General features: G+C 38.3%; 1 protein-coding gene across 6 annotated transcripts in view; it reads left to right on the plus strand.

Annotated features, from left to right (window-relative positions):
• The first annotated feature begins 3,139 nt into the window (after nucleotides 1-3,139).
• EPRS1 (glutamyl-prolyl-tRNA synthetase 1) overlaps nucleotides 3,140-25,383 on the plus strand; it is a 39,667-nt gene continuing 17,423 nt past the window's right edge. For 3 of the 6 annotated variants that reach the window (XM_032682171.1, XM_032682173.1, XM_032682175.1), the window contains exons 1-16: nucleotides 3,140-3,263; nucleotides 5,644-5,728; nucleotides 10,160-10,259; nucleotides 12,011-12,167; nucleotides 13,289-13,428; nucleotides 14,089-14,189; nucleotides 15,485-15,611; nucleotides 16,150-16,342; nucleotides 16,692-16,863; nucleotides 17,842-18,075; nucleotides 19,530-19,614; nucleotides 19,917-19,976; nucleotides 20,265-20,285; nucleotides 22,376-22,486; nucleotides 24,120-24,256; nucleotides 24,958-25,165. In XM_032682171.1, coding sequence (XP_032538062.1) covers nucleotides 3,218-3,263; nucleotides 5,644-5,728; nucleotides 10,160-10,259; nucleotides 12,011-12,167; nucleotides 13,289-13,428; nucleotides 14,089-14,189; nucleotides 15,485-15,611; nucleotides 16,150-16,342; nucleotides 16,692-16,863; nucleotides 17,842-18,075; nucleotides 19,530-19,614; nucleotides 19,917-19,976; nucleotides 20,265-20,285; nucleotides 22,376-22,486; nucleotides 24,120-24,256; nucleotides 24,958-25,165 — 1,977 coding nt within the window. In that variant the 5' untranslated portion in view covers nucleotides 3,140-3,217. The remainder of the gene's footprint in view (nucleotides 3,264-5,643; nucleotides 5,729-10,159; nucleotides 10,260-12,010; nucleotides 12,168-13,288; nucleotides 13,429-14,088; nucleotides 14,190-15,484; nucleotides 15,612-16,149; nucleotides 16,343-16,691; nucleotides 16,864-17,841; nucleotides 18,076-19,529; nucleotides 19,615-19,916; nucleotides 19,977-20,264; nucleotides 20,286-22,375; nucleotides 22,487-24,119; nucleotides 24,257-24,957; nucleotides 25,166-25,383) is intronic. The other 3 variants (XM_032682174.1, XM_032682176.1, XM_032682172.1) reach the window with 2 other exon arrangements.

The following is a 25,383-nucleotide window of genomic DNA, read 5'->3' on the forward strand; positions in this document are numbered from 1 at the left end:
GTGAATCTTTGAATTTTTCAATCTGCACTCAGTTTTGGGATGGCCGAAATTGTTATTTGTGGTGGGTTGGGTTGTCTGAGTTTTGCAGAAGGCAGGACACAGTCCATCTAGGCCTTCAGCATCCCAAATAGGGGTTCCTGGGTCATTGGATCCATTGAGGATCAGTGAAGCGTTAATACAGCAGGATTCAGGACACCTCAGGTGAGGAAAACCCAAGGAAAAGGTGACAAGGGGAGGAGTTCCAAGCACCTCTCTGATTTGAAATGCCCCTATCAGGGCTTATGCCATTGCAGTCTTTGGGCACTTTGGACATCCTAGGTCACTTTGAAATACATGGGGATAACAGAAATTGGAGAACTTAAAATTTGTCATGTCCAAATTTTGAGATAAACAGGTGCCTTTCCAACAGCCCCAGGAGTTGAAGAACCTGACAGTACCTCTTGCCCTCCCTGTGAAACATAGGCATGTTAGGGGAGGAGAAAGAAGAATGACAATATCACAAAAAATTAACTTAAAAATTGGAGAGCCTGTTTCAGTCAGCTTTCCCATAGGTATGGGTGTTAGAAAAGCAGGATTCAACTGCTCAGTCCACTTGAACACAAAGAGAACAAGTACTAAATTACATATGACTAGTAAAATTGGCAACCTTAGCCAAAAGAGGCGAAGTCTCTTCAAGATGAATTTGGAATTCTGGAGTTAGGATTTTGAACCCCTGAGGCCTCTATGCCCTTCGTTTTCTCCAGATTTTGTGCCCCAAGTCCCTTACTCTCAAATTAAGGAGTCTTAGGGCCTCCCTTTCCCTACCAATGTGATGCACACTGAGGCATGCCATGAAGAGATGCCAGTTTCAACAGACAACACATAGTTTTGCTTTTCCTTCTGTCTTCCATGTGGAGAAAAGAGTGGCATATGTCAGGTTCTCAGGCATGTGGTGTCAGGGAGGGTGCCTGAACACAGCTGCTCGCTTATGTAAAGACTGAATCCCTAAGCTCCTCTCCTACGTGGTTTTTTGCTGTTACCTGTGCTGACACCATAAATGTCAAAGTAGCCTGCAGGCTCCACTGCACCCTTTCTTCCTCTCTGCCCCTCTTCATCCACACAAAACATCTTTAAACTAGCACTTCAAGGTACAAAAGTTATGTTTTTTCATACAGAAGAAAATTTCAAATTTCAGTTTTCAGCAGTATGTTCAAGTTACTTCTCTCTCCTTTCATCACACAAGATGTTTAACAACTCTAATTTTCTTAAGAGTCCTTAGATTATATCCTTTCATCACCACAGGATAACATCAATATGACTTCACTGGCTGAAAGCTGGCTCTATTTCCAGCAAGCAGCACCTTGACACCAAAAGATATGAACATGGCAACTCTTGCTAAGGTGTTCCCAGTCTCTCCATGTGCACACATGGAACAGGATCTAAGGAAGGTCTTTCCTTAGTGAGGTCATCTTAGCATAACATTTAGATAAATTAGCAAGATTAGGACTTACCTCATTCTATCATGACACTGGATTAAAGCCGCATATATAGGAATGAGGCGTGCTTCTAATCCTTTGATCTAAAGCCTACCTTCCTTCTCTTTCCTCAAGTGCATGACTGGTAAGAGCAGGCAAGACAGATTCAGCCTGTTTTAATTAGAACCTTCTTCATGTTTTGGCCCATTACAAGTTTAGTCATTCCACATATTGATTGTGACTGAAGCTTGAGCCATATAGCAAGTACAAGATTACTCTCATTTCACTGCTTCAGTTTTACATAATTTTCACCTTTATCTTATATAGGATTCTTTGTTATGCATGCTTTAGCTTTCCCATCAAAATCTGCATGTGAATTTGCAAAACACATTAAGATAAAATGTAGAACAACTTAGACAATGTAAAGCCTGCCTTAATAATTCTTTCCATGTAATCATTAAAGTATTAAGTACAGAACCCCCTGTTAGTAATTTTCATCTATGTATCTATGTCCTTATTTTCATTTGAAACTTGTAATAGGTTTGAAAATCTCTTCAGCATAAGCCTGTTTCTAATTCTGCTGTAACTTCTGTTTCTGCTCTCCCTGAATAGCAGTAGAACACACATAGCATACACCAGCTTCTGCATGATGTGTAAAGACACTTATGTAGGGAAACACTTTCCATGCTTACAGAAACTGTAAAACTGCTAACACAGGAGAATATTAAGTAAAGTTGAGATTAAAGCCAGCAGCAGGAATCAGTCATAAAACCCAGCACCTAATGTGCAGTCATGCTCTGTCTGTACCACTGCATCCACTGCACAAAAAGCACCGGTCCACCAGTCAAGCATTTGATAATTTCTCTGCTAGCACATTAGGTGCTACAGTAACAACTCTAAAATTGACCGGGGGGGGGGGGGAAATCACAGTGACACTGCATTGTCCTTGCAACAAAGTGAACTTGAGTCAGTCTCCTGTGAAAAACCGGTGACACAGCATTTTTGTAATTCGTTCCAAGACTCCAGAGGATGGCTGGGCACTAGAACAGGCTCCCCAGGGAAGTGGTCACAGCACCAAGCCTCGCAGAGTTCAAGAAGCATTTGGACACTGTTGTCAGGCACATGGTCTGATTCTTGGGGCTGTGCTGTGCAGGGCCAGGAGCTGGACCCGGTGATCCTTGTGGGTCCCTTCCCAGTCGGGATATTGTATGACTCATCTGACCCGCTGCAAAATCTGCACGTTTCTCAGGAGTTTAACAAATAACATCCTACAAAAACAGACGTGTCTGTACGTGTCGTGCTGTTCGTTTGGACCATCATACACAGAAAAGGGGTAGAAGGCATCTCCACGGCTGCTGCCACGCATCCAACTAAGAGCTCTTGCAGCAACTCCCTCAAAGCCCTCGGGAAGGCTCAGCTAAGAGAAGAGAAGCGCCGGCTCCTGGCCCCGCTGAGGCGCAGCCTCCTCCCGGCGCCCATCCCGGACGGCTTCCCGGGGCCGGGAAAGCGCCCTGCGCCGCCCACTCATCACCTCCCGCCCGGCTCCGACCTCTCCGCCTCCTCCCGGCGGACTTCGGGACAAATCACATTCCTTCCCCTCCCGCTCCGCCGTCTCCGTGGCTTCTCCCGACGGAAGTGACGGTCCATCCCCCGCCCCGGGGCGGGTCCTGCCGGGCCGCCGTGGCCGGGCCGGCCTTTGCCGAGCTGGCAGCGCTGCGCGCCCCGCCCCGCTCCCTGCCCTGGTTCCGGCGGCGACGGCGGGAATGGCGGCGCTGAGCCTCACCGTGGACGCGGGGAGCCCCCCGCTCGGTAAGTGCGGCCCGGACCTCGCTTCCCGCCCCACTCTCCCCCCCGCAATCCTCAGTCTCCCGGGAGATCCGGCGGGCTCCGTCCCCTCCCTCCCTCCCTCCCTCCCTCCCTCCCGTGCCCGCCGTGTTGCATCATGCGGCGCCGCTTGTCCCCGCGTGCGGAGGCGAGCGCGGGGCCCCGTGCCCGCCCTTGCCATCGCTCCCGTCCTTGCCATCGCTCCCGTCCTTCCCGCTGCCTCCCGTCCTTCGCGGGGCCGTGTGCCCGCTGCGGCCCTGGCACGGCCGGGTGAGGCAGCGGGTCCCCGGTGCCTCTCGGTGTCCGCTCGGGCAGCGGTGACAGCGGCCGGCACTTGCCAGAACTCGGTCACGGACGGAGCCCTCGAGTGACTTGGCGCGTTGGGGCTGGATTTTAAGGCAGCCCTGGTTCAGACTGCGTGCTTGTGAGCTCTGCTTGGTTGCTGCTATCTTTTATTTTCAGTTTTTAATCTGTTGCTAAAATTCGGCTTGCCCGGGGAGCTGGATCAAAGTTGCGCTGTGAAATCCGTGCTCTTTCAGTTGCTCGCTCACTGCCCTTCGAGGTTATTTTGCCTTTAAAAATATGAGAGCCTCCTTCATTGCACTTTCAGCCATCTGGAAACAGCATTTCGTATGTGTTACATACCATTTCTCCATTTTGTTACAGCTATTCAAAATAAATTTACTTCCCATTCTTTGTCATAGTTTATTGATTTCTTTTTCGTGTTCCCAAATGATAGCTGGGAATGTTATTCCCAGAGTTACAACTTGCATGACTACTGATTTAAGGTACAATAACATACAACTTTTAAATAAAATTTCTTCTGATACTTGTTTATAATGGTTTGCCAGAAAATGATGCAACATGGATTATGATTAACATTAGGTTCAGGGGCTTTGGAGACTTCTTTTCTTTTGGTAGCTGGTGAGTAGCACTAAAGATTTAATTCAGGAGATTGCGTGATTGTCAGAAATATTAAATGTTACAGATGAAACATTAGGGTAAACATTTGTATCAAGAAGACAAGCTCGCCTATCCTACTCGTCCTTACTTCATACAATTCTTCACGTCTGCTGTGCTCTGGGAAAAGTGTAGTAGCTTTTAATGTCATTAGTATTAATTACATAGCTTGGTGCACGTAGTACTTGTCATTTTCAAAGCATTTCCGTGCATGTTATTAAAATACTTGAATGTCTTACAAATGTATTGCATAAGGGATGTCATCCTGAATTTCACAGATGGATAACTGAGGGATGGGAAGAAGAACCTTGACTTACTGTTAATGCCAGAAGAAGGGTTTTCAGCTGGGCAGAGGTGAGAGCTAGGGAATTCCTAGCTCCAGTGGTTTGTATTTAGGCCAGTGTATTAATAGCTTCCAGTATCATCTGCCTTGGGTAGTTCGTGCGTTGTTCTAGGGAAGATAAAGTGTACAGCACACCATGAAGGCTGTAACAGGTTAGATGTCTTTCAAGACCAAGAGTATAGTCCTTTATCTAGTTTTGTTTAAGTAATATTTACCTATGCAAAAGCTTGCTGTCTTTGTACGTGCTTCTGAGCAAAGTTGAAGAACACAAGATCCTCTGCTTATGCTCAGCAGGCTGACTCTGGACCAGAGCCAATCCAGAAATACAGCCAAGTTAGCTCAGTGCTTTGTTTGAGCTGCTGTGTTGTGCTGTGTTGTGCTAGAGATTAGAGCAGGTTTGCATCAAGCCACTTTGAATGTGGGCACAGCTGTCTTCCAATCAGTGATGTAGCCTAAAAACTTGGATAATTATTTTCTTTCCGGAGACCATTTTTTACCGTCACTACTGAACTACTTACTCTGAGAATCCTGTGTCAACTTCCTGCACTTTCACATAGATAGAGTTTATTGGTTTTGAATGGCTAATCTTTTCATAAACTTTAATTCAGGTTAAAAATAGTTTCATTCTCTTTCAGAAAGTACTGGTATGTTCAGTAATTCATCTCCATTGTTGCATGTGTCAGGGCTGGGATGGAGTGCATTAGTAATACTGTTCAATAATTAAAAGCACCTTGTTTAGCATCTCTTCATATATTGGGGGACAATATATGTAATTTTTACAGTACCCTTTAGGAAGCAAATTGTATTGCTGCTGACACTTGCTGAGCTCACTGCAGATCACTGTATGCTGGACACTGTCAGCTGTAAGGCTTGCCAAGAAGGAGAAGCTTCTTGCATATAAGACTGAACATTGATTTTTTTTCCCCTGGGCAGTCTTACCTTTCACAGCAATACCCTAGCAGCTACATTTCTTCTCCAATAGGACCTGATGACTGAACTGACTCCTTCAGGTATCTTCCCTGGAAGGAAGTTCAGTATCTTTTTCTCTTGTTCTTTTTAAAGGAGCTCTGCTGACAGTGGAGCATGTGAAGAATGATGTTGAAATTTCAGTGGAAGAAGGCAAAGAAACCATCCTCCGTGTGTCCGAGTAAGTGACTTTGCATCTCTCCTTCTAGCTTTGGGTCAGCAGTTTTAAAAGTCACATGGTTTTAACATTGACAGTAACCTTTTGAAGTAGGTGGAAGAGAAAAAATACAGTTTTATTCATCACTGCATTACTGTTGTCTCTTTGTAGCATGGGCAAAACATTTACAGTGTATTCTAAACTAGAGCTTTATGGCAAAAACTCTTGTATTCTTATTTTCATGCACTTATATATAATCATTTATGCTACACCAGTCACTATTGTTTAGGACTTTTTGTGGTGCCATGGATTATCAAAAGCAAGGCCATTTTATATTAGGTAAGATCGGTATACAAGATTTCTTGGACTTCTGTGTGTGTGGTGGACTGGATTTAAAATGTTTATATGACATTATTTTAGGCTCACTGCTGCATATATAAGTGAAGGCATGATTTTATCTCAGAAAAGTGCTAATTAACTGTGCTGTGCTATCCAGTGTATCCCATCTGCATCCTGTGGAAAGGATATTGGAAATTTTTGTAGTAATCTATTGTCTGTCCTTCTAAAAATACTCTGCCATTGGAATGATTAATTTCAGATTTAGGGCGTGAAGATGGTCTTTACAGTCTGAGTAAGATTAAATGCATATCAGAAATACAGGACTAACACTGTTAGTTTTGGGAAGCTGCACTGTCACATTGGATTCCACATCAGGTAGGACATCTGGATATATCAAGAGGAGATATCCTGCTACTTAAAGTACCACTGACATATCAGTGGAAATCTCTGACCTCTAGTATCTACAGTAAGGAGCATATTTGTACCCATAAGCATTGCAGTTGTAACTGAAAGTATACTAACACTATGATGAATTTGGAATTAGTGATTATAAATGTAGTTTTTGAATATTGATTAGTTTTTGAAAGATTGAGGGGGCAAATCTGTTGTTCAAAGACTTGCTGACAAACTCTCATTTTGTGAGCTGTTTCAGTAGAAGCTCCTGTTAAAGCCATCAGTGCACCATAAACTGGTATACCTGGATGTCTGTAGAATGGCTATAAAAGCAACATATTTCGTGTTGTGTTGCAGAGTTCCTGACTAGATCCTTGTACATTAACACTAGCTGAGCATTTCCACTGTCTTCTAACCTCAGGGAAAGAACTTGTCACTGTGTGCATCAATGCAAAACAATCGAAGCACAGGAAGACTCACAGTCTTCAGTTGTGGTTGTTTTACAGGTTGCAAATATTTTTTTCTGTTTAAAATGTTAGACCTGAACTCAGATATGAGTTCTTACTGTAATCTGATATTGCATGTTGTCTTTTGCTGTGCCTAGTGATGGCACTGAATTTGCGATTTTTGAATTAAAGCAAGAGAACTGTGGCAGGTTGTACTGGGACTTAATTGGTACAGCTTTAATAATTTTCAGTGTGTGTCATGCACATGTGGGATACAGCTTACATAACAGAGAGTTAATTGGATATTTTTCAGTTGCATGAGAAAGTTTTCCCCATAAGTAGCATTAGTCAGGTTTTGGTTTCATTTTACTTAGTTTAGGCAGTGTATGGATGTATATACCAAAAAATATGCATATATAGTGTACAATCCTTTGACATGTGGGAATTATCTTGGAATATTATAAATTTATACACTTGGCTTTGAAATAATATTTTATTAAATAATTTTGTATTACCATGCTTTCTTCCTACTGCATTGCAAAAATGCTTCTTTTGGCTGTAATGGAACTTGTCAGAAATGTAAAGCAAATGCTCTTCTGCACTTTGGCCCCACAAGGGTAATGTCTAGAGTCATGGTTCCATCAGATGGAAATTTTTGTCTGTTAGTGTCCTTTCAGCCCTGGTGTTGGATTATGTTCAAAAAGTTATTCCAAACCTCAATATTGCATTAATTTTGTCTTGCTTGGTTGTACAATCATTTTAAAAATTGATTCTCTATTTTAAAGTCTGTTAAAAGTGTATCTGTAACGTGGGAAGCATCAGCTGAACTCATATCTCAACTAATGCTTTTGGTAAATGGATTTCATGGCATCAGTTCTGCTGAAGCTATCTTGTTTTGGCATGACTTGAAAATCACTTGGGATGTTTCAGATTTGGTTTTTTTCTTTTCCAGGAATACATTAGTTATAATGACTTCACTTGAAATAAAAAAAAAGAACATTTAATTTGTGATTCTTCTAGGTTCTATTTTTGAAACTTAGTTAAAATCTGGTAACAAGCTTTTCAGCTAACTAGCTGAAACTTAGCTGTCAGGTAGTTAGCTGAAAAATTAACTTTTGATGATAAATCAAAAGTTAACTTTTGATGATAATTTGAGATGATAAATTTTATTTTAAAGGTCATTTTTGAAGCCTTAGCTTCAAAATTTCATATAGTAATAGCTCCTAAGCAAACCACTCAGCTACTTAGCAGCCTGCACTAGCTGGTGGCTTTTTGGAGTGTTTTAGTGTACCTGCCTCTTGTCAGATTACTAACTGCAGTACAGCTTTTCTGTTTTGTGTTGGGAGCAATTACTTGTAGGTAGATGAATCCAAGCATTCTGCAATGCTTTTTACAAATTAATTCAATGAAGATTTATTACAATTGGAAATCGTTTATACTTTGTTTTGTGTTTGCTTTTTTTTCCCCCCCTTCTCTCATCTTTTACTTCTTGAATATCTGCCCTGGTATTTAATTATGTGGCATTTTGTGTCACTTTGAAGAGACACTCTTTGCCTGTAACATTACATTGTTCATTCTTCCTTACTTAGCCCTGGAGTTAGCAGGCACTAACTGCAAAGAGCCTTTTATAACTTTTCCAAAGAGGCCAATTAGCCCTGTTTGGGTGGAAGTATTTTTTTTTCCTGAAGAAAATAAACAACTTCAAGAACAAGTAAGATTTTACTCAGAGTAACATTGTCCCATTTCATACATTTATTCAATTTTGCTTGGATAATCATGGGGTTTTGTTTCAGTGTGAACTACTGAAAACAATAAAAATACGTTTCACAGACTTCTCAAGTGCAAATGTACTGAAAATGTTTTATTTTCCTCAGTTTGAAAAAGCTTCATTAAAATCTGATAGCAGTGTCAAATTATAATAGGACATACTTTGTGTAAGTTGAACACCCTACTGTGGCTTTTGGTTTTGGTTATGTTTTATGAGTCTTCTATGTGCTGGATCCTGGATGCTTGAAAAGCTAGAAGAAGAAAAAAAAAAGGCATAAAATCCCTCTCCACAAAGGACTATATTCCTTAGGTTTTAATGCAGTTAACCTAATGAGACTGACTGATCCATTTGTACTAAAAATGGAACTCATTCTAATTGTTAATATATCAAGAAGTCTTCTGTATAATTTTGAGAACTTTAATTGATTTTTGCAAGGTTTGAGGGCTACCAAAAATTCTTTTGATTTTATACGGGATGCAGGGATGCAGTAGGTATAAAAGGAAGTGTAGAACAATGACAGAACAGAATTGTAACCTTGGTTGGAAAAGTTGGAGTGTAGCATTCAATCCATTAAATTGAGTAAATGTTCAGAAGAACACTTAGAGGAACTCCTTTTGTTGATGTCAGTGCTGGTTTAGGAGCAATTGGAGCTCTGTTTTTCAATCTACACCTACACAAGACTCTAGAGATGAGTGTTATCTGGAGAACTGATGGCTGTAATGCCTCTTTCTTCCAAAGCTCTTTAGTAAATACAAATATATCTTAGATGAATTGGAAGCTAGATTTCTGACAGTATGCAGCTTTTTTTAATACTGTATGTAAGGTAGAAAAGGAAGATGAAAACATAGAAGTACGGTCTTTGGAAAGCCTTTTTTCTCCAGATCTATTTCAAATTTTCATAAGGAGAACAGGAAAAACAAATTCAAACTTAGTCTTTTATATGGAGAAGACAGGGTAAAAAGAAGAAATATAGTCAGGCAAGCTTGTTCATCAAGGGATGGTCTCAATGAAGTATGAATTGAGTGAGTAAAAAAATTAAGAGGATTTTTCTTTCCCTGAATCTAGCCCTTAAAACCACAGTGAAGACTTCAGAATTCGTCTGTAAATTGTCTACGAATTCTCTTCAAAGTCACCCTTCTTCTATGAAAAGGAAACAAATATTGATTAGCTCCTTATACTCTGGAAAATACATTGCTCAGGTTATGCTGTCAGAACGTGGAGCGAGTGTTTTATTATTTGAAAGCATAATAAAGAGTTTTATTTTCTTTATTTCTGTCTAAGTTTAGGAGCTTATTATTCCATCTGGTGATAGAGAAACAAAGACTTATTTATTCTTTTGCTAGGTTTATTCAATTCTTTTTTTTTATGCTGGTGACGTGGTACCTGTTGGTTCACCCAGAAGTTATTTTCTGTTTGCTTTACACGTGTTTAAGCTATGTGTGTACAATTAAAGTTGAAGTGGAGGTAGTAATTTAATAAACCTATATCTTGCCTCTTCCTTTTTTTTAGGCATGTTTCATTTACTGATGTGAATTCGATAGCTCGGTATCTGGCTAGAGTTGCTGCATCTGCCGGGTTGTATGGCTCCAATCTGTTGGAACACACTGAGGTGAGAAGGAATCATGGAATGGTTTGAGCTGGAAGGGACCTTAAATATCGTCTAGTTCCAACCCCCTGCTGTGGGCAGGGACACCTTCCACTAGACCAGGTTGTTCAAAACCCCATCCTGCCTGGCCTGAAATCACACCCCTCTCGCTTGAGGGTTTTTTTTACCTTTTTTCTCTCTTGGCCTGCATTCAGAATTGGGGAGGGAATTGTTTTTGGGTTAGTTGTTTTTGAACTCATATCCGTTGTTCTACACTTTACTGTCAGACCGAGGTTCCAACTCAGTGGGTTGCTGAGGGTTTTGTTTTGCTAAGCTTTCTCTTTCTTACAAAGAAGAGTAAAAAGCCTGAGCTTTGAGAGGGTTGCCCTTTCCCACTCCTGCAATAACAACTCTTAAGCTGAGAGTTCACTAAATTCAAGTTGGAAGGTGACAGATGTGATTTTCCCTCCTCACTTTTGTCAGTTGCCATCAGTTGCTACCTTGTAACACTTCAGTGTAACACCAAGGAACACCTTGTGAAATTGAAATGCTGAAGTCCTTTTTGCTGTATTTGATGAACAAAACCCTGAATACAGTTTCTTCCTGAGTCTACCTCAGAATAATCAACCAATTTAAGCTGGTAAATGAAACTAACAAATTGAAATTTATTGTATCTGAAACTGGGGAAGGAATTGAAGGACTTGATTCAGGTATTTTCTACAACTACTTGAAGCTAGTGGTAATCACTCTTCAGCCCTTATAGCTGGTCTCAAGGGAAGTGTTGTCTTAGTATTTTACTTTTAAGGCATTTAAAAAGTTGTAGGTTATCTTGTAGCTATTTAGGTACAAACCCCTAGTTTTTAACTTAAGCCCAATCCTCGGCAAACACACTTTAAAGATTGGTGTTGCTGATAAAATGGTTCTTTTTGCTTCGTGTCTTTCAAAAATAAAAGCTGTTCTTTGAGAAGTACCGTGACAGCTGCATTTGTGGTGCACATATTTTGGAACATAACTGCAAATGGTTGAACTGAATTCTGTGGTGGTTGTAATTACATCTGTGCCTGCCACGTTGCCTTGAATATTGGAAAACTTCCCGTTGCAGTTTACGGAACACTTCCACATGAAATAGGGCCAGAGGACTAGAAGAGACACTTAGTCTCTTACAGAGTTGAGGGATGCAATTTATAGAGAGGGCTACACTATTACCCAATCTAATTCTTAATATTTTTTTGTTTGTTTGTGTATGAAGATATAGGAGAAAACTGCTTTGCATGGAGAAAGGGGAGGGATCTGACGGAGGAGGGATTTGATTGCTTCAAGTCTGAAAGGAGATGAGGAAGAGAAGATAGGGACTGAGGGGAAAGTGGTATACTTAACCAGTAACAGTACCAGGAAGATCAAATAAGTCACAAATATGGTATCTGAATAGTTAAAAGATAAGGATGATTATTATATGCTCTGTATGATAATTAAGTACCTAAGAACAATGAGAGTAACTTCAATAAAGTTGGTATTTTCAGCAGCTTGAATTCATGCTGGAGGAAGAAATTAAGTTTAATCATTTAGTATTATTCTGGATGAATTTTTCAGTATAATTTATTTTAAGCATTCTTTCAACATATATTATGATGCATTATCTGATATATTTAATGCTAATGATCCTGTTAATATTTTCTATTCAACTATTAAATGGATTGTATGTTATTTCAGTTGTCTAACAAGCTTAATTCTCATTCCTTTAGTAACTTCAGCTATCTTTTGTCCCTTCAACCTAGATTGACCATTGGCTGGAGTTCAGTGCCACAAAGTTATCTGCTGCCACCCAGTTTCTTTCAGCAGTCCAAGAGCTGAACCACTGTCTGTCCCTAAGAACCTACTTGGTCGGGAACTCCCTGAGCCTTGCAGACTTGTGTGTCTGGGCTGTACTAAAAGGTATCAGTACATGTCCTCTGTTTCATTGGCTTGCAATCAATGTATAACAGGAATCTCCAAATTTCCTTTTTTTATGGATGCTATTAGTACCTCTTAGCTGTATGAGAGACTATATACTATCATGTCCACTGCTTTCACCTGTGCATCACTAGTGATGGCAATAGTATAGCTTAGAAACCCTAGATTTTTTTTTTAAATCATTGTTATATTTGGAAATTTATGAGATGTAATCCCTAGGTGGTTTTTTTTTTAACCTCTTTTGTGTTAATTGTAAGAGTGTCTTTTATTACCTGTTGCCTAAGTATGAAAATGTGCCATGTAAAATTATATACATGGACCTTTCTATGATATTATCTTAGTAGAGGAAATTTCTTTGGTCTACTTTGAATTATTAGAAGAGGTATATGTTACTCTGTGAAATAGTCTTTGAGGGTTAAAAGAAGCTTTGATGATCTCTTTTTATGGGTTTAGTTTTTATATTCTCTTAGCTCTATGTCTTAAGGTGATAGGTGACAATCTACCATGCAGTATAACCAAATTCCTGTTGGAAGTAAAGTGCATAATCAAGATTAAAAGCTAGCAGCTTTTGTTATTTTTTTAAAGTTACTGCTCTTGAGAGAAATCTGAAGGAAGTGTCCTTTTTTCTCTCCTTTTCCCGATCTGAATCTTTCTAGTGAAGTTGTGTTCCTTGAAAATTAGGTTGTGGGAATACAGCCCCTCAAAGATAAAGGAGAGTATTGATGCAAGCTTCACTTATGATAAAACTTAGAAAATATCAAATGTAGACACAACAGAGGGATATCCTGTATTTCTGCCTTGAAATAAAGTTGTTACTAATTTTGAGATGGATAATACAAAGAAAAATGTATATTCACCATCCCTCTCACCTTTTGCCTTGATGAATCCAAGAAAGAATGCAGTATGTTTTGGATTTGGAGGGAGTTTGTTTATTTAATTTTCTTTAAAAATGGCTTGTGTCCCTTTGACTAAATATGTCTTCAGAAGAGAGAGTAAGTAGATTATTTAAAACCATAATTTTTTTTTAGTCTTAAAAAGCTGCTATTGGTAATCATTTTATTTTTATAATTTAGTAGTTTGAAAAATTATTTTTTTTCTAACAGATAATAATGTATGGCAAGAGCAATTACAGCAAAACAAAGCTCCTGTGCATGCAAAGCGATGGTTCACCTTCCTGGAGGTACAGCATGCTTTTCGGTCAGTAGGAGCCAAGTGGGCTGCTGGTACACCAAAGGTTAAAATGGTAAGGTTTACCGAGATCCTCTGGAGAGAGTAGCTTTATTTTCGTGGATACACTGCAAGAAAACTTTATTTTGTTATTTTAAGTTAGAGAATTAAAAATTAAAAGGAACCAGTTGTGCGGTAAACTAAACTTTCGTAAACTCTTGTTTACAGCTAAAGCTGTCACTTTCAAATTTAGAAAGGGATGAATGGTGTACTCCAGTGCTTAAGTGGAATCGTGAAAATTTGGCACCTCTTCTTTTAATCAACGCTGCTCTTTAGATGTATTGTTTCCTTTTTCCAAAAAGCGTTTGAGGTCCTGATTGACCTGCAAAGATTGCACTCTTCGGTTGATTGAAATTGTTGATCATGTTTGGGTTAAGAACATTGAGATATAAAAACTTGGATTGCAACTATTTTCTTTTATGGAATAAATTAGACAACTTGGTGGGACTTTTGAGTCCTGGATCAGACTGGAAGACAGAATAACTTAAAACTCCAGAATTGATGTTGTTTTGGTGTGCTATGAGTAATGTCAAAGTTGTGAAGAGATGAATTTGGGGTCCAGTATGGCAGCTTTTTCTTGTCTGGTTTGAAAGGAGACCTTGATACAGAAGCTATTATCTAGTTTTTTTATCTGATTATATAGCTAATGCAATCTGTAATTATATCTCTTTTTAAGGCAACAGAAAAAGAAAAGAAAGCGGATGTTGGGAAGTTTGTTGAACTTCCTGGTGCAGAGATGGGAAAGGTCATTGTAAGGTTCCCTCCTGAAGCAAGTGGGTAAGAAACATGAATACTTTGAGATGGTTCTATTTGTGTTTTGTCTTAAAAAAAAACCACGTGTGCTTTGGTGAGGAGGTTAATCAGCCTATCAGACAAGGTTGTTAAGCCAAATGGGTGTTTAAAGCTTTGTCTGCATTAGAACTGTGTGTTCACTTCTCCTCTATACGTCATTGCACTGTTGCCTGAACTTGGAATAGGAAGATTAGTTGCCAGCAGGTAACATGGTTCTGCACAGCATTGGGATGAGGAGAAGCAGGAGGATGACATTTCCATGGATGATGGTGGTGTGTGCACTGCCAGGAGCTGTGATGTGTACGTCCAGGCTTTGTGAGTTGGGTCAAAGGACTCAGTGCTTTTCAAGGAAGCTTAGATTTGAGAAGGGAAAGATGTATGGGATGGCCTTCCTTGGGGAACCTTGACACCAGGTAGAGGCCCAGGGGTCTAGACTGTGTGGAATACCAAAGCACAAACCCCTTAAAGATCACACAGAGGAGATGTGATGAGCCAATATAATAAATTCATTTTTCAGCCAGTGTTTCATTTCCTGTTTCTTTTTGGAATTGCCTGATGACCTGTAAAATTTCCATGATTACATTCCTTCATTAAACTGGCTGTTCAGCATCATGTGACTTCTGTAGTTGTGTATCTTACTCTATTAGTCCACTATAAAGTGTTACTCAAATATTATAAATTATGTATTATTTACGTATATGTGTAGAAAATACTGTTCTGAACTTACTTTAGTAGTTTTCAGTGTCTTAATTCTGATGTTTTATTTAAAATACTGTTCTTCAGGAACACATTACTTTTTTTTTTTTTTTTTTTTTGGAAAGTGATTTTTATTTTGTGGATTTGAGGATTTATATTTAGTTGAAAATGTCAGTACCTTTATAGCTTATGTTAAAAATACACTGCAACCACCATTTCAGAAAATTCCATTCTTCTGAAATTGGGTAGGTTCAGATTATCTGGTAGCTGTGATGGGGTATCATCAGCAGTTGGTTTAAGTTAGTCTGTAAAATTGGAGATAATTGCAGTCCAGTCTTTATATCCATAGTGACACTCTAATTTATAGATTTAGATAGTTTTAATGCTTAACTACTAAGTTTATGGTAGAAGAAACATAATATGCTTTCATAAATGTATAGTATTTCAACAAATATCCTGGGTTGGCTTTTTTTGTTACACTTAGGTATTGCTTTCCATTCTTTCTCATTCTCTCACAGAAAAAAAAAAAGAAATCTAGCTGAAGTAGTGCTAGTGTATACATTTATTTTTTACTTCCTTTTTAGGTATCTGCATATTGGTCATGCCAAAGCTGCCCTGCTAAATCAGCACTACCAGGTTAATTTTAAAGGAAAACTTATTATGAGATTTGATGACACAAATCCAGAAAAAGAGAAAGAAGACTTTGAGAAGGTATGATAAGACAGCAGAGAAATCCATTCACTGTGCAGCTAATTCAGGGGTAAATGGCATACAAATCTACTGTTGCACACTTCTTTCGCAACAGTACGGTTTTACGGTATTACATTTAAGTCTTATGCTTGGAAGACATTGCTGTCAACTTTACCTTAAGAAGCTTAAAGGCCTTTTACTGGCAGCTAAGATATTTCTTCCCTTTCTCAAATGTTTATTTTACAATATGTAGATGTGCAACTCTTGCAGTACACTGTTGTTTTCATTGCATAGTCACTCCTTAGTGTGTAATAAGTAATTTGCTTTGGCTTTCATCTCCTTTTCTTGTCCTGCCTCCTTCTTTAAGTCTGATCTCATGTAATTATAGGCTGTGAATGAATGATAAGTGCGTGACTCTCTATTCTTTCATGGTTATTCTTATGGCTTATCCTTCCTAGACAGTGGAGCATTAGAAGCATCACATCTGGCATGAAGAGGATAAAGGTTTAAGAAAATTTGCTTTCCTGAATATTACAGTGTACAGTTTCACACTTTGCAGGTTATTCTTGAAGACGTTGCAATGCTGCACATCAAACCAGATCAATTTACATATACCTCAGACCACTTTGAAACAATAATGAAATATGCTGAGAAGCTTATTCAAGAAGGGAAGGCATATGTGGATGATACTCCTGCAGAACAAATGAAAGCGGAGCGTGAGCAGAGAATGGAATCTAAACACAGAAATAACTGTAAGATATTTTAAGTGTCAGTCTTGCTTTGTTGTCTTTTTGATTTGGCATCAAAACTTGATTTTTATTAACAAATATGAATATGATGACTAATTGCATAGGTTTAAGGTCCTTACAGGAACTTGTAAGCATTTAGTTCTTTGTTCTGCAAGGCTGGAATAAGTGTATATTTGGACAGGTTCAGCAGACTTGCATATGTATGAGTTCATCACCATTTATTACCACTTAAAAAATTCAACACGTGAAGTGCATGAAGATGAATTCCAGTATCTAAAGAGGGGGGTGACATTGATCTTTCATTACTGCAGTAATAAACCGTGGTTCTATGCTTTCTTTTTGTTGTTCTTAGGTGTTAATAAAAATCTACAAATGTGGGAAGAAATGAAAAAGGGAACAGAATACGGACAAACTTGTTGTCTACGAGCAAAAATAGATATGAGTAGTAATAATGGATGTATGAGGGATCCAACTCTTTATCGTTGTAAAAACCAGCCTCACCCTCGTACTGGAAGTACCTACAAGTATGTCACTTCCTCCTTGTGTAGCTAGTAACTTCTGCTCTTTTCAGGGCATTTACCTTTCCTTAGTAAGCTTCTTTTAATACTTGGAACCTGCAACATTTTTTCATCCAAATATGTAATGAATCTCCTGACTTTCTGAAACTTCTGCAAATGACTTTTAAAGCCTGTGAGTTGACCGTCATTGTCAGCAGTGAATATTATTTCAGTTTTGGTCTATAAATACCATAAATTCTATGCAATGGAGAACTTTGAGTCAAAGTATGATGGCTGTATCTTGGACAACAAAGCTGTTTGCTCTAGCTCTCAGAGCTTAAACAGAATTATGGCAATTTTACATTGCTATGATTTTATATTGCTGTAAAACCTCCTTGATCTACTTAACTGGGTGGCTGCTTCCACTTTCACAGCAACTGCTGTCGCTGTGCAGAAGGAAAATTTATTACATTGTGCATTGAAATCAGCCTACTAAATTGGTCAAGGATATGGTTCAGCACCTGTTTGAAACCTCTGTTTCCAGCTATACAACTCCATTTTTGGAAACACTGATTTAATGTGCTTATAACAGTAAAACTGTCTGTGGGTAGGGGTTTGTTTTTAAGCATGAAAGCTTTGCTCATTATTTGATCTATTAATGATTCCTTTTGATATTTAAGGAAAAAACCCTGTAAGTCAGCATTTTTTGTGTTTGAAAAGAACAGTAGCAGTGTAGGGTTGGTTTTTTTAGGCTTGAATATTAAGGCTGTGATCAGTTAATTTCTTTAAGGCTTTCTTTGTTTTAAAAATGTATTACCCTTTGAATTTTTTTGTTGAAAACTCATTGTGTATGTGTTATTTTAGTCTTGATTTGAAAGTTTTCGGGATCATATGTTTGTAAATATCTGTAATACATGAATATAAATTATGCTTAGTTTAAATGTTTACATGGGAGGAAAGTGTTTTGTTCTTCTGCCCTGCTAATCAAAGGTCTTTTTTTCTCAGAGTTTATCCCACATATGACTTTGCCTGCCCTATTGTTGATAGTATTGAAGGTGTCACACATGCATTGAGAACGACTGAATACCATGACAGAGATGAACAATTCTACTGGATCATCGAGGCACTGGGCATAAGGAAACCATATATATGGGAGTATAGCAGGCTAAACCTCAACAACACTGTGCTCTCTAAGAGAAAGCTTACGTGGTTTGTCAACGAAGGGCTTGTGGATGGATGGTATGTTACATGTCTCTAGTTCAACATTATTTCCTAAGGTACTTGTGACTGACACATGCATTTTTGGTTTTGGACAGCACGAGTGAATATTTAAACAATATTTAAGAACACAGATTAATTACAGTGGCTTCTGCATGTACAGTGTGTCTGTTTTCTACTCTGCAGTAACTGTGTGCATACATATTCATGTCCTGTTATAAACATGAGGTAGCTTATTTTTGGATTCTGGCTTTTGCTGTGGGTACCACTTACACATTTTCCACTCTGAGTCATTGGATGCATTCCTAAGTAATGTCAGAAGAAGGCCTGGATTGAAGAACTTCTGGTCCTATCCATCTCATCAAATCTATCCTACTTCCCTCCCACCTGCCCTCCCCCTCCTTCTTTCTGTTAATTTTTTCATGTTATTTTGTTTATGCAGATAGTGCTTGGTGGCCTGGTAACCTCAGTATTTACCTAGAAGGGATGAACTGTGGGTTTACACTTCTATAAGTAGTTCAGAGTCCAGAGGGGTTCCTTTGTCCATTCCCACAATGGGCTGGCTGTGGGACCACACCATCTGAAGTCATCTCATAGTACAGGAGTCAGCATTATCCATGGATTTCTTCCAAGTTGGCCAGCTGCTGGTAGTGCTTTTCCTGAGCTGGTGTTTGGTGATTCTGTGCTCAGCCCATGAGAATATCATTTTACACAATTTCCTAGGCTACCTGGTTGTCATGCTCACATGTGCCAAGTGCGCTCTTTTTTTTGGTTGGTTCTGTTTGTCAACTGTGTTGGAAGCATAGATTCTTACCTTATGTATGGAGCCCCTCTGCTGAAGCCAAATTTATCCTTCCCCCCCCCTGCATTTTTCTTTTCCTAGAGGTATAGCTGGTCTTATGATGACCTTTCCTTCAGTAAGCTTCCTTGTTTTAGGTCCTCAGCAAGGTTTGATTTATTTTCCCACCAACTCATGTGTTACATTTCAGATTAGGTATTTTTAATTATTTCTTGCATTAGAGAAAAAAAAAATCATAGAATCATGTTGTCAAGAGATAACATTGTCATGGTCACTCACCTGTTTCTGGTTTCTCTTGAGCAAGAAAGAATCAAACCCTGTTGTTTCAGGTTCCATTATTCAGTTGCCATTGGAAAAGAAGTAATGGGATAGGGATATAACTTTTGCCATGCCCATTTTTGAGAGACTTAAGATTTCACAGGTATAGGAAAGGAGCTACTTCACTGACAGATGGCTTCCCTTCTGAGATGAAGTAGAAGAAAACCTGCGCAGTACATTTTGTATGGATAAGAGCTCAGTCTTTTCAGTTAGATCTTCTCATCTAGCTCTTAGTTCACTGAGAAAAATACACTGAAGCTGCACCTTTTGTGTGTGGCAGTATTATTTAAGTTTTTTTATCAGTGTAAGTAATAGGTAGAATTTAGCGTGTGGCACTAATGCAACATTTTTCTACTAGGGATGACCCAAGATTTCCCACTGTACGTGGTGTCTTAAGAAGAGGCATGACAGTTGAAGGGCTAAAACAATTTATTGCTGCTCAGGTGGGTGTTTTCTTCTGATTCTTTGAATCTCTCTTGATAAGGGCAAGCTTTTGTGAAGCTTGTCACTGGGATGTTTCTTTTTATGAAGGTTTGCTCCTTTTATGTGTACTGCTTCAACAATGGCAAAATGGACTTGGAGGTTTCTTACTTCAAAAAGTGATTATTTGGCAGCTTAAGATACCTTTCTCAACTGTTTTGATTAAAGCAAATCGTAGAGGGTTTATAGTTTAAAGGACTTTGTTTTAAATGAATGTAAGGGCTAGAATATTTATATTAATGTGTTGGTTTGGGTTTTTTTCCAGGGCTCCTCTCGATCTGTTGTGAATATGGAGTGGGATAAAATTTGGTCCTTTAATAAAAAGGTATGTGCTTACTTGAATTTGATGCTACTCCCGATACCCTCTTTCTGGGATATGTAGAGAATCCGGCGTTCATTGGAGTGCTTATCACAACAAGTAGCAGTTGCAGTCTGTTGCATCATTTGGCACACTTTCAGGAAAATGGAATGTCCCCACCCCTTTCTAACCTGAAGAAGCACTAATCCTATTGATTGTCCTATGCCAATACTTACTTGCCTTAGTACAGGAAAAGATAATGATATTTGCTGTAAATCTGATATGAAACCTGCATTTCATTTTTCTGCTTTCAAGCTGCGAGCTATCTGTAAGAAGGTATTACTTAATGCTTTTTACCTTAGCATATAGCTTACAGTGCTGTAAGCATACATAGCATAAGCTATCATTTTGCAGCTTCATAGCACAGTCACATTTGCTTGTATAACAGGAGCTCTACAAACCCACTGAAAATGCATTATTCCTAAGTTTTTAATTGGAATCGCCCATTTCTGGTTTGACTTATTTGTTAACACGAACACAAATCTTACTCGAATCGATCCACGTTGGCCGCGTTTCCTTTCTGTGGCGAAAGGACTAACGCGCTGCATATCCTCCTGCCTGTGGAGATAAAGCCAGCACTGCTGGAGTTTCTGACTGGATGTCAAATCAGGAATATTGCATCTTGACATGATTAGTCGCTTTTTGGCAGCGGATGCTTGGACACTATAATAAGGCGAATTGTTTCAATGCGGATTGCATATTTTGTGTGATTGTGGAAACACCTGTTATTTTGCATTGGGATTCCTGCTTGGTTTTGCTTAGATAGTAACCAAATCCGTTCATTTAATAGTTTTTGCTTGTCTGGCATGTGTCTTGTATTTCTCCATATATTTTGCATTTTATCTGCTACATACACCTAGGTTTATGAATTGGTTCTTTCTGTTGCTGCATAAATACATTTATGACTAATGACTGGTTTGAGGGGAAAAACCCACAATGAACTTTCAGGGCTCTTTTCTTTTTTAATTGGCTTTTAAACTGAGTTTCTTAGACCTCTGACTCAGCCCCTCGGACAGCACCATAACTTATTAACCAATTTCATTTACATGTATTTGTGCAATCTGCAATATGAACAAAAACAATTAGTTGCTTACAGGTTATTGGTTGCTGAGCTCAAAGACTTCATCTGTGTGAGAGCTCATATTTTATATGTGATCCTGCTGCCTTTTTAGCATTAGTCATCTGAGGAAGGATTGTGAGTTTTAATAAGTACAATAAAGAACCTGGTAATAACACTTAAAATTCAGTCGTTCAGTTATCAAAATTATGATATTAAAATCACATAATACACCTACATTTTGAGATACATACACAAGTCTTTTTTTAAAGTGTGCATCAAACATTTAGGAGTCTGACTTCAGTGACTACTAACTTACAAATATGTGACTTCTTAAAAGTGTGTCATCATATCACCTTACTTGCTAATGTCAAGTAATTAGATGCTAAATATTTTTTCAAAAATATAGAAACATATATAACTGTAGTTTTTCACTTGAACAGGAATAAACTAAGGGGGGAAAAAAGTCACTTCATATTAATAAAAGCAGGTGTTTTCCTCTGTATTAGTTTCCAGGTAAACTGGAAGATCTCTGATACTGCTTTTGGCCTTAGATGACTGTTTTACTTGAGTTAGATATATAAGTGCTTCTGAGCCAATACTGGCAAACCAGTATTTCAGGTATTAAGAGTGCTGTGAAAAACTACAGCAGCTGAGTTTGATAAAAGGCAGCAAAAATCCAGGAAGACATCTTAGTGGCACCTTTTTCTTGCCAATCTCATGTTGTAGAAATCCTAATGAAGTCAATGTTACAGTGTTGCCTTATTATAGTATCTAATGTGTCTGTATGAAAATTGCAGACTTAATTGGTGCTTCCTCTATAGCCAAGTCTGTCCCAGATTCTGCTGGAGTACTGACCTGGAAAATAAGTATGGGATCAGGTCTGATGCTGCTGGAAAAAGAACAAGCTCCACTGATAAATTACTGCTTTAAATTCAGCTACCTAGAGAGAAAGTGTTCCAGATGTAATAGCCTATGTATGTAGTAAAACTATATCAAAGCATATTTTGATGTCTTCCCTATGAGGCAATGGGTCATAGTTTTGGTTACTTCAGGTGTCAGTAGTACCTAATTCATAGTTTTTACTCTGACTATTTTAGTAAAGATTGGAAACTGTGAAGTATTACCACTGTTTTCTCACTATTCTATAGCTTTGGATGAAAGTGATATTAAAGCAAACTTTAAAAAAATGCAGTAACATAAAGAATACCAGTTAATATTCCTTTTTTTTGTGGTTATTGTTTTGTACAGCATCTTATTTCTCTGTCAGTGTCATATATTCATGATCCACCTCATTTGTTTTCTGTAGGTTATAGACCCAGTAGCACCTCGGTACACTGCTTTACTGAAAGATGCAGTGGTCCCAGTAAATATTCCTGAAGCTCAAGAGGAGATGAAAGAAGTGGCTAAACATCCAAAGGTTCTTGCTTTACTCTCTTAATATTCTGGTATTGCAGATCAGTAAGTTTGGAAAGTACCTTGGCTTGGAGCAGTCAGCAAGGAGAGTTCTGCTTTTACCTTTTTCAGACAGCATGAGATAAACCCAAGGTGTTCTTTTTTTTCCTCAGAATTGTCAAAAACTGGGCAACAAATAAACGTCTTTGTTCTTTTAAGAGCACGTAGGAAGCTGCTTTTGTAAATAGGGAGAATGCACACAAAAGGTGCATTGAAAGGCCTCTCTGGGAGTTTTCAGAAGAGTTGAGACATTACAAGTCTGAAATGCTGCTCAGACTTTTTATTGTTTGATACTATTTTTCACAGAGAAGTTTAAATATAAAATCTTATTCAAGCTTTATGGATATACTACAGTAGACACTGCTTATTCATAACAGTGAGGAATGCAAGAGATGTTTTTTAAATAATTCATAAAATTAGACTTATGTGGAGAAGTGATATATTGACCTGTTAATTATACTGTCTAAGACTTTTACATTTGTATAGCAAATAGTTATTATCAAAGGCTAAGAACTTGCAAATTTATTACTCTTAGTATCCAGTGAACAGAATAATATTCCATAAGAAGGGGAGTATGTTACAGATACAATTTTTTTTTGCACTACAATTAACAAAGATGCTTTCCTTTGAGTGTAGCATCTCAAATTGTACTTAGGCTTCACTGAAAGCATCTCTTAGTTATATATACACTTACACTGAGAAACAAGTGAATATTGCTGAGGCTTTCCTTCGTTTCTTTGTTTTGATTTTGTTGCTCCAAGTGTTCCTGTAGCCATTTCTTGTAACTGACAGTCAGACATCTAATTTCCCCTCTTCCCCATGGCTGATAACAAGGAAACAGGTTTTGAGCAGGTGCAAGTGAGAATTGCACCTTGAGTTGACCCTTGAGTGACTCTTCAAGGGTCAAAAAGTCTGAAGTTTGGTCAGATGCAAACCAGCCTATTAAAACATTGATATTAATAATAAATGCTGCCTCCAGTATATAATGAAATAAATACTGACCAGAAGAAACAAATTGCAAACTCTTGACCAGCTGACAGAGTCTGAACTCACAACTGTCTGCCTTTAAAAAAAAATTTTATCTTGATTGTTGAGATGCTTTAAAGCTGAATATTTTTTAATGTTATAAGTGATATAGTTCTGGTTTCTGTCTTTAAAAATATATGCAGCTGGAAGAAGGTCCATATATATTCCCATATTAATTGTATAAAAAAACAAAAGTGAGAGTTTTGACATTAGTTTTTAAGGGAATTTGCATAGCAAAATGGAAGCATGAGAAAACCTTTGTTTTTACCTGTGAGATCTTAAAGATGTATGGACCTTATGGAAAAGGGATATGCTATCAGTGGTGCTGGAGCTAGTGTTTGATAGAAGATAGGATTTTTTCTGGTGTACTGTCAGAGGAATGCATGCAACACCTGTGAACAAGAAACTAGAGAGTTGTGGAAGAATACTGTAGCTCTGCATTACTTTTATTGTCCATCTTCTATCTTCATCTGTCTCCTGTCATAAATAAAATGGTGTTCTAGCATTGCACTAGCTTTAGTCAGCTTATATAATAACAACCTATCCTTTGAAATTAAAATCATCATTCACAGAATGCCGATGTTGGGTTGAAACCTGTGTGGTACAGCTCCAGAGTCCTGATCGAGGGCGCAGATGCAGAGACCCTGACAGAGGGAGAGGTTGTTACATTCATAAATTGGGGCAATATTATCATCACCAAACTAAACAGGTAACCTGATTAGTGGGAGATGAAATTAAATTTTCATTTACAGCTTTTTGTTGATTTTTCTTTTAATAGGAAGCTTATAACAATAAAATATTAATGGTTGCTCATATATGTCCATCCCATTATTCTGTATATAGATCTCTACTTTGAAATATGGCACAAAACTGCATTTTAGCATAGAGTGTATTTTACTGCAGATTCAAGTCTGAAATCACCAGTCAGCCCTGATAGTGCATGTCCCTCTCATTTCTATGGTGATATTTCCACCATGAAACAGTTTTTTCAGACAGAAAGAAAAATCTGTAATTTTAACAACTTCTACCCTGTAACAAATCCTGCTTTTGTGTACTAAGAAACTAAACCTGTCAGTGTCAGTTGCAGAACTGTTGAGGTGCTGAAGGGGACGTTAATGTCATCATAGCATCCTTGAAATGGTTATGTTGAGACAGTGGCAGAGTGGGGTGAGTTGGGATGTTGAACATAAATATGTAAAGGTTTTTTCCCCTGCTTTTCACTCTATATTGATATTTAAGAAAACAAAACTGAAGGAAAACTTCAGGAGTGAATACACTCTTTTATTTTCAGTATCTCACTTCAAAAATGAACTCTGAACCTTGTTTTTCAGTGAATCTATTCACTGAAATCTGTAGCATTGAATCAGAACTAATCATTTAGGCTTTCCTCTTATTTCTGTTTTCCTGTAGAAATTCAAGTGGAAAAATTGTGTCCATCAATGCCAAGTTGAATTTGGATAATAAGGACTTCAAAAAAACAACTAAGATCACTTGGTTAGCAGAAACTCCACGTGCACCCCTCATCCCAACTGTCTGTGTTAATTATGAGCATCTGATCACTAAGCCAGTTTTAGGCAAGGATGAAGACTTCAAGCAATATATCAACCGAAATAGCAAGGTGAGTTATCTTTCTGTCCCCTTTAATTCCACAAAGCTTAGTGTTTGGTGGTTTTTTGGGGTTTTTTCAAACGTTCAGTGTTTCTGGTTGGATTAATTTGTCAAGCAAGTAAATCATGTGCTGGTGTATCTAGTTTCCGTTTAACCTCTCATAATTTCAAAATTAAAATTTGACTCACATTTCTCAAGTGTTACCTGACTTTCATACCTCTGGGACCA

This window comes from Chiroxiphia lanceolata, chromosome 3 (genome assembly GCF_009829145.1).
Source record: "Chiroxiphia lanceolata isolate bChiLan1 chromosome 3, bChiLan1.pri, whole genome shotgun sequence".
Classification (NCBI taxonomy): Eukaryota; Metazoa; Chordata; class Aves; order Passeriformes; family Pipridae; genus Chiroxiphia; species Chiroxiphia lanceolata.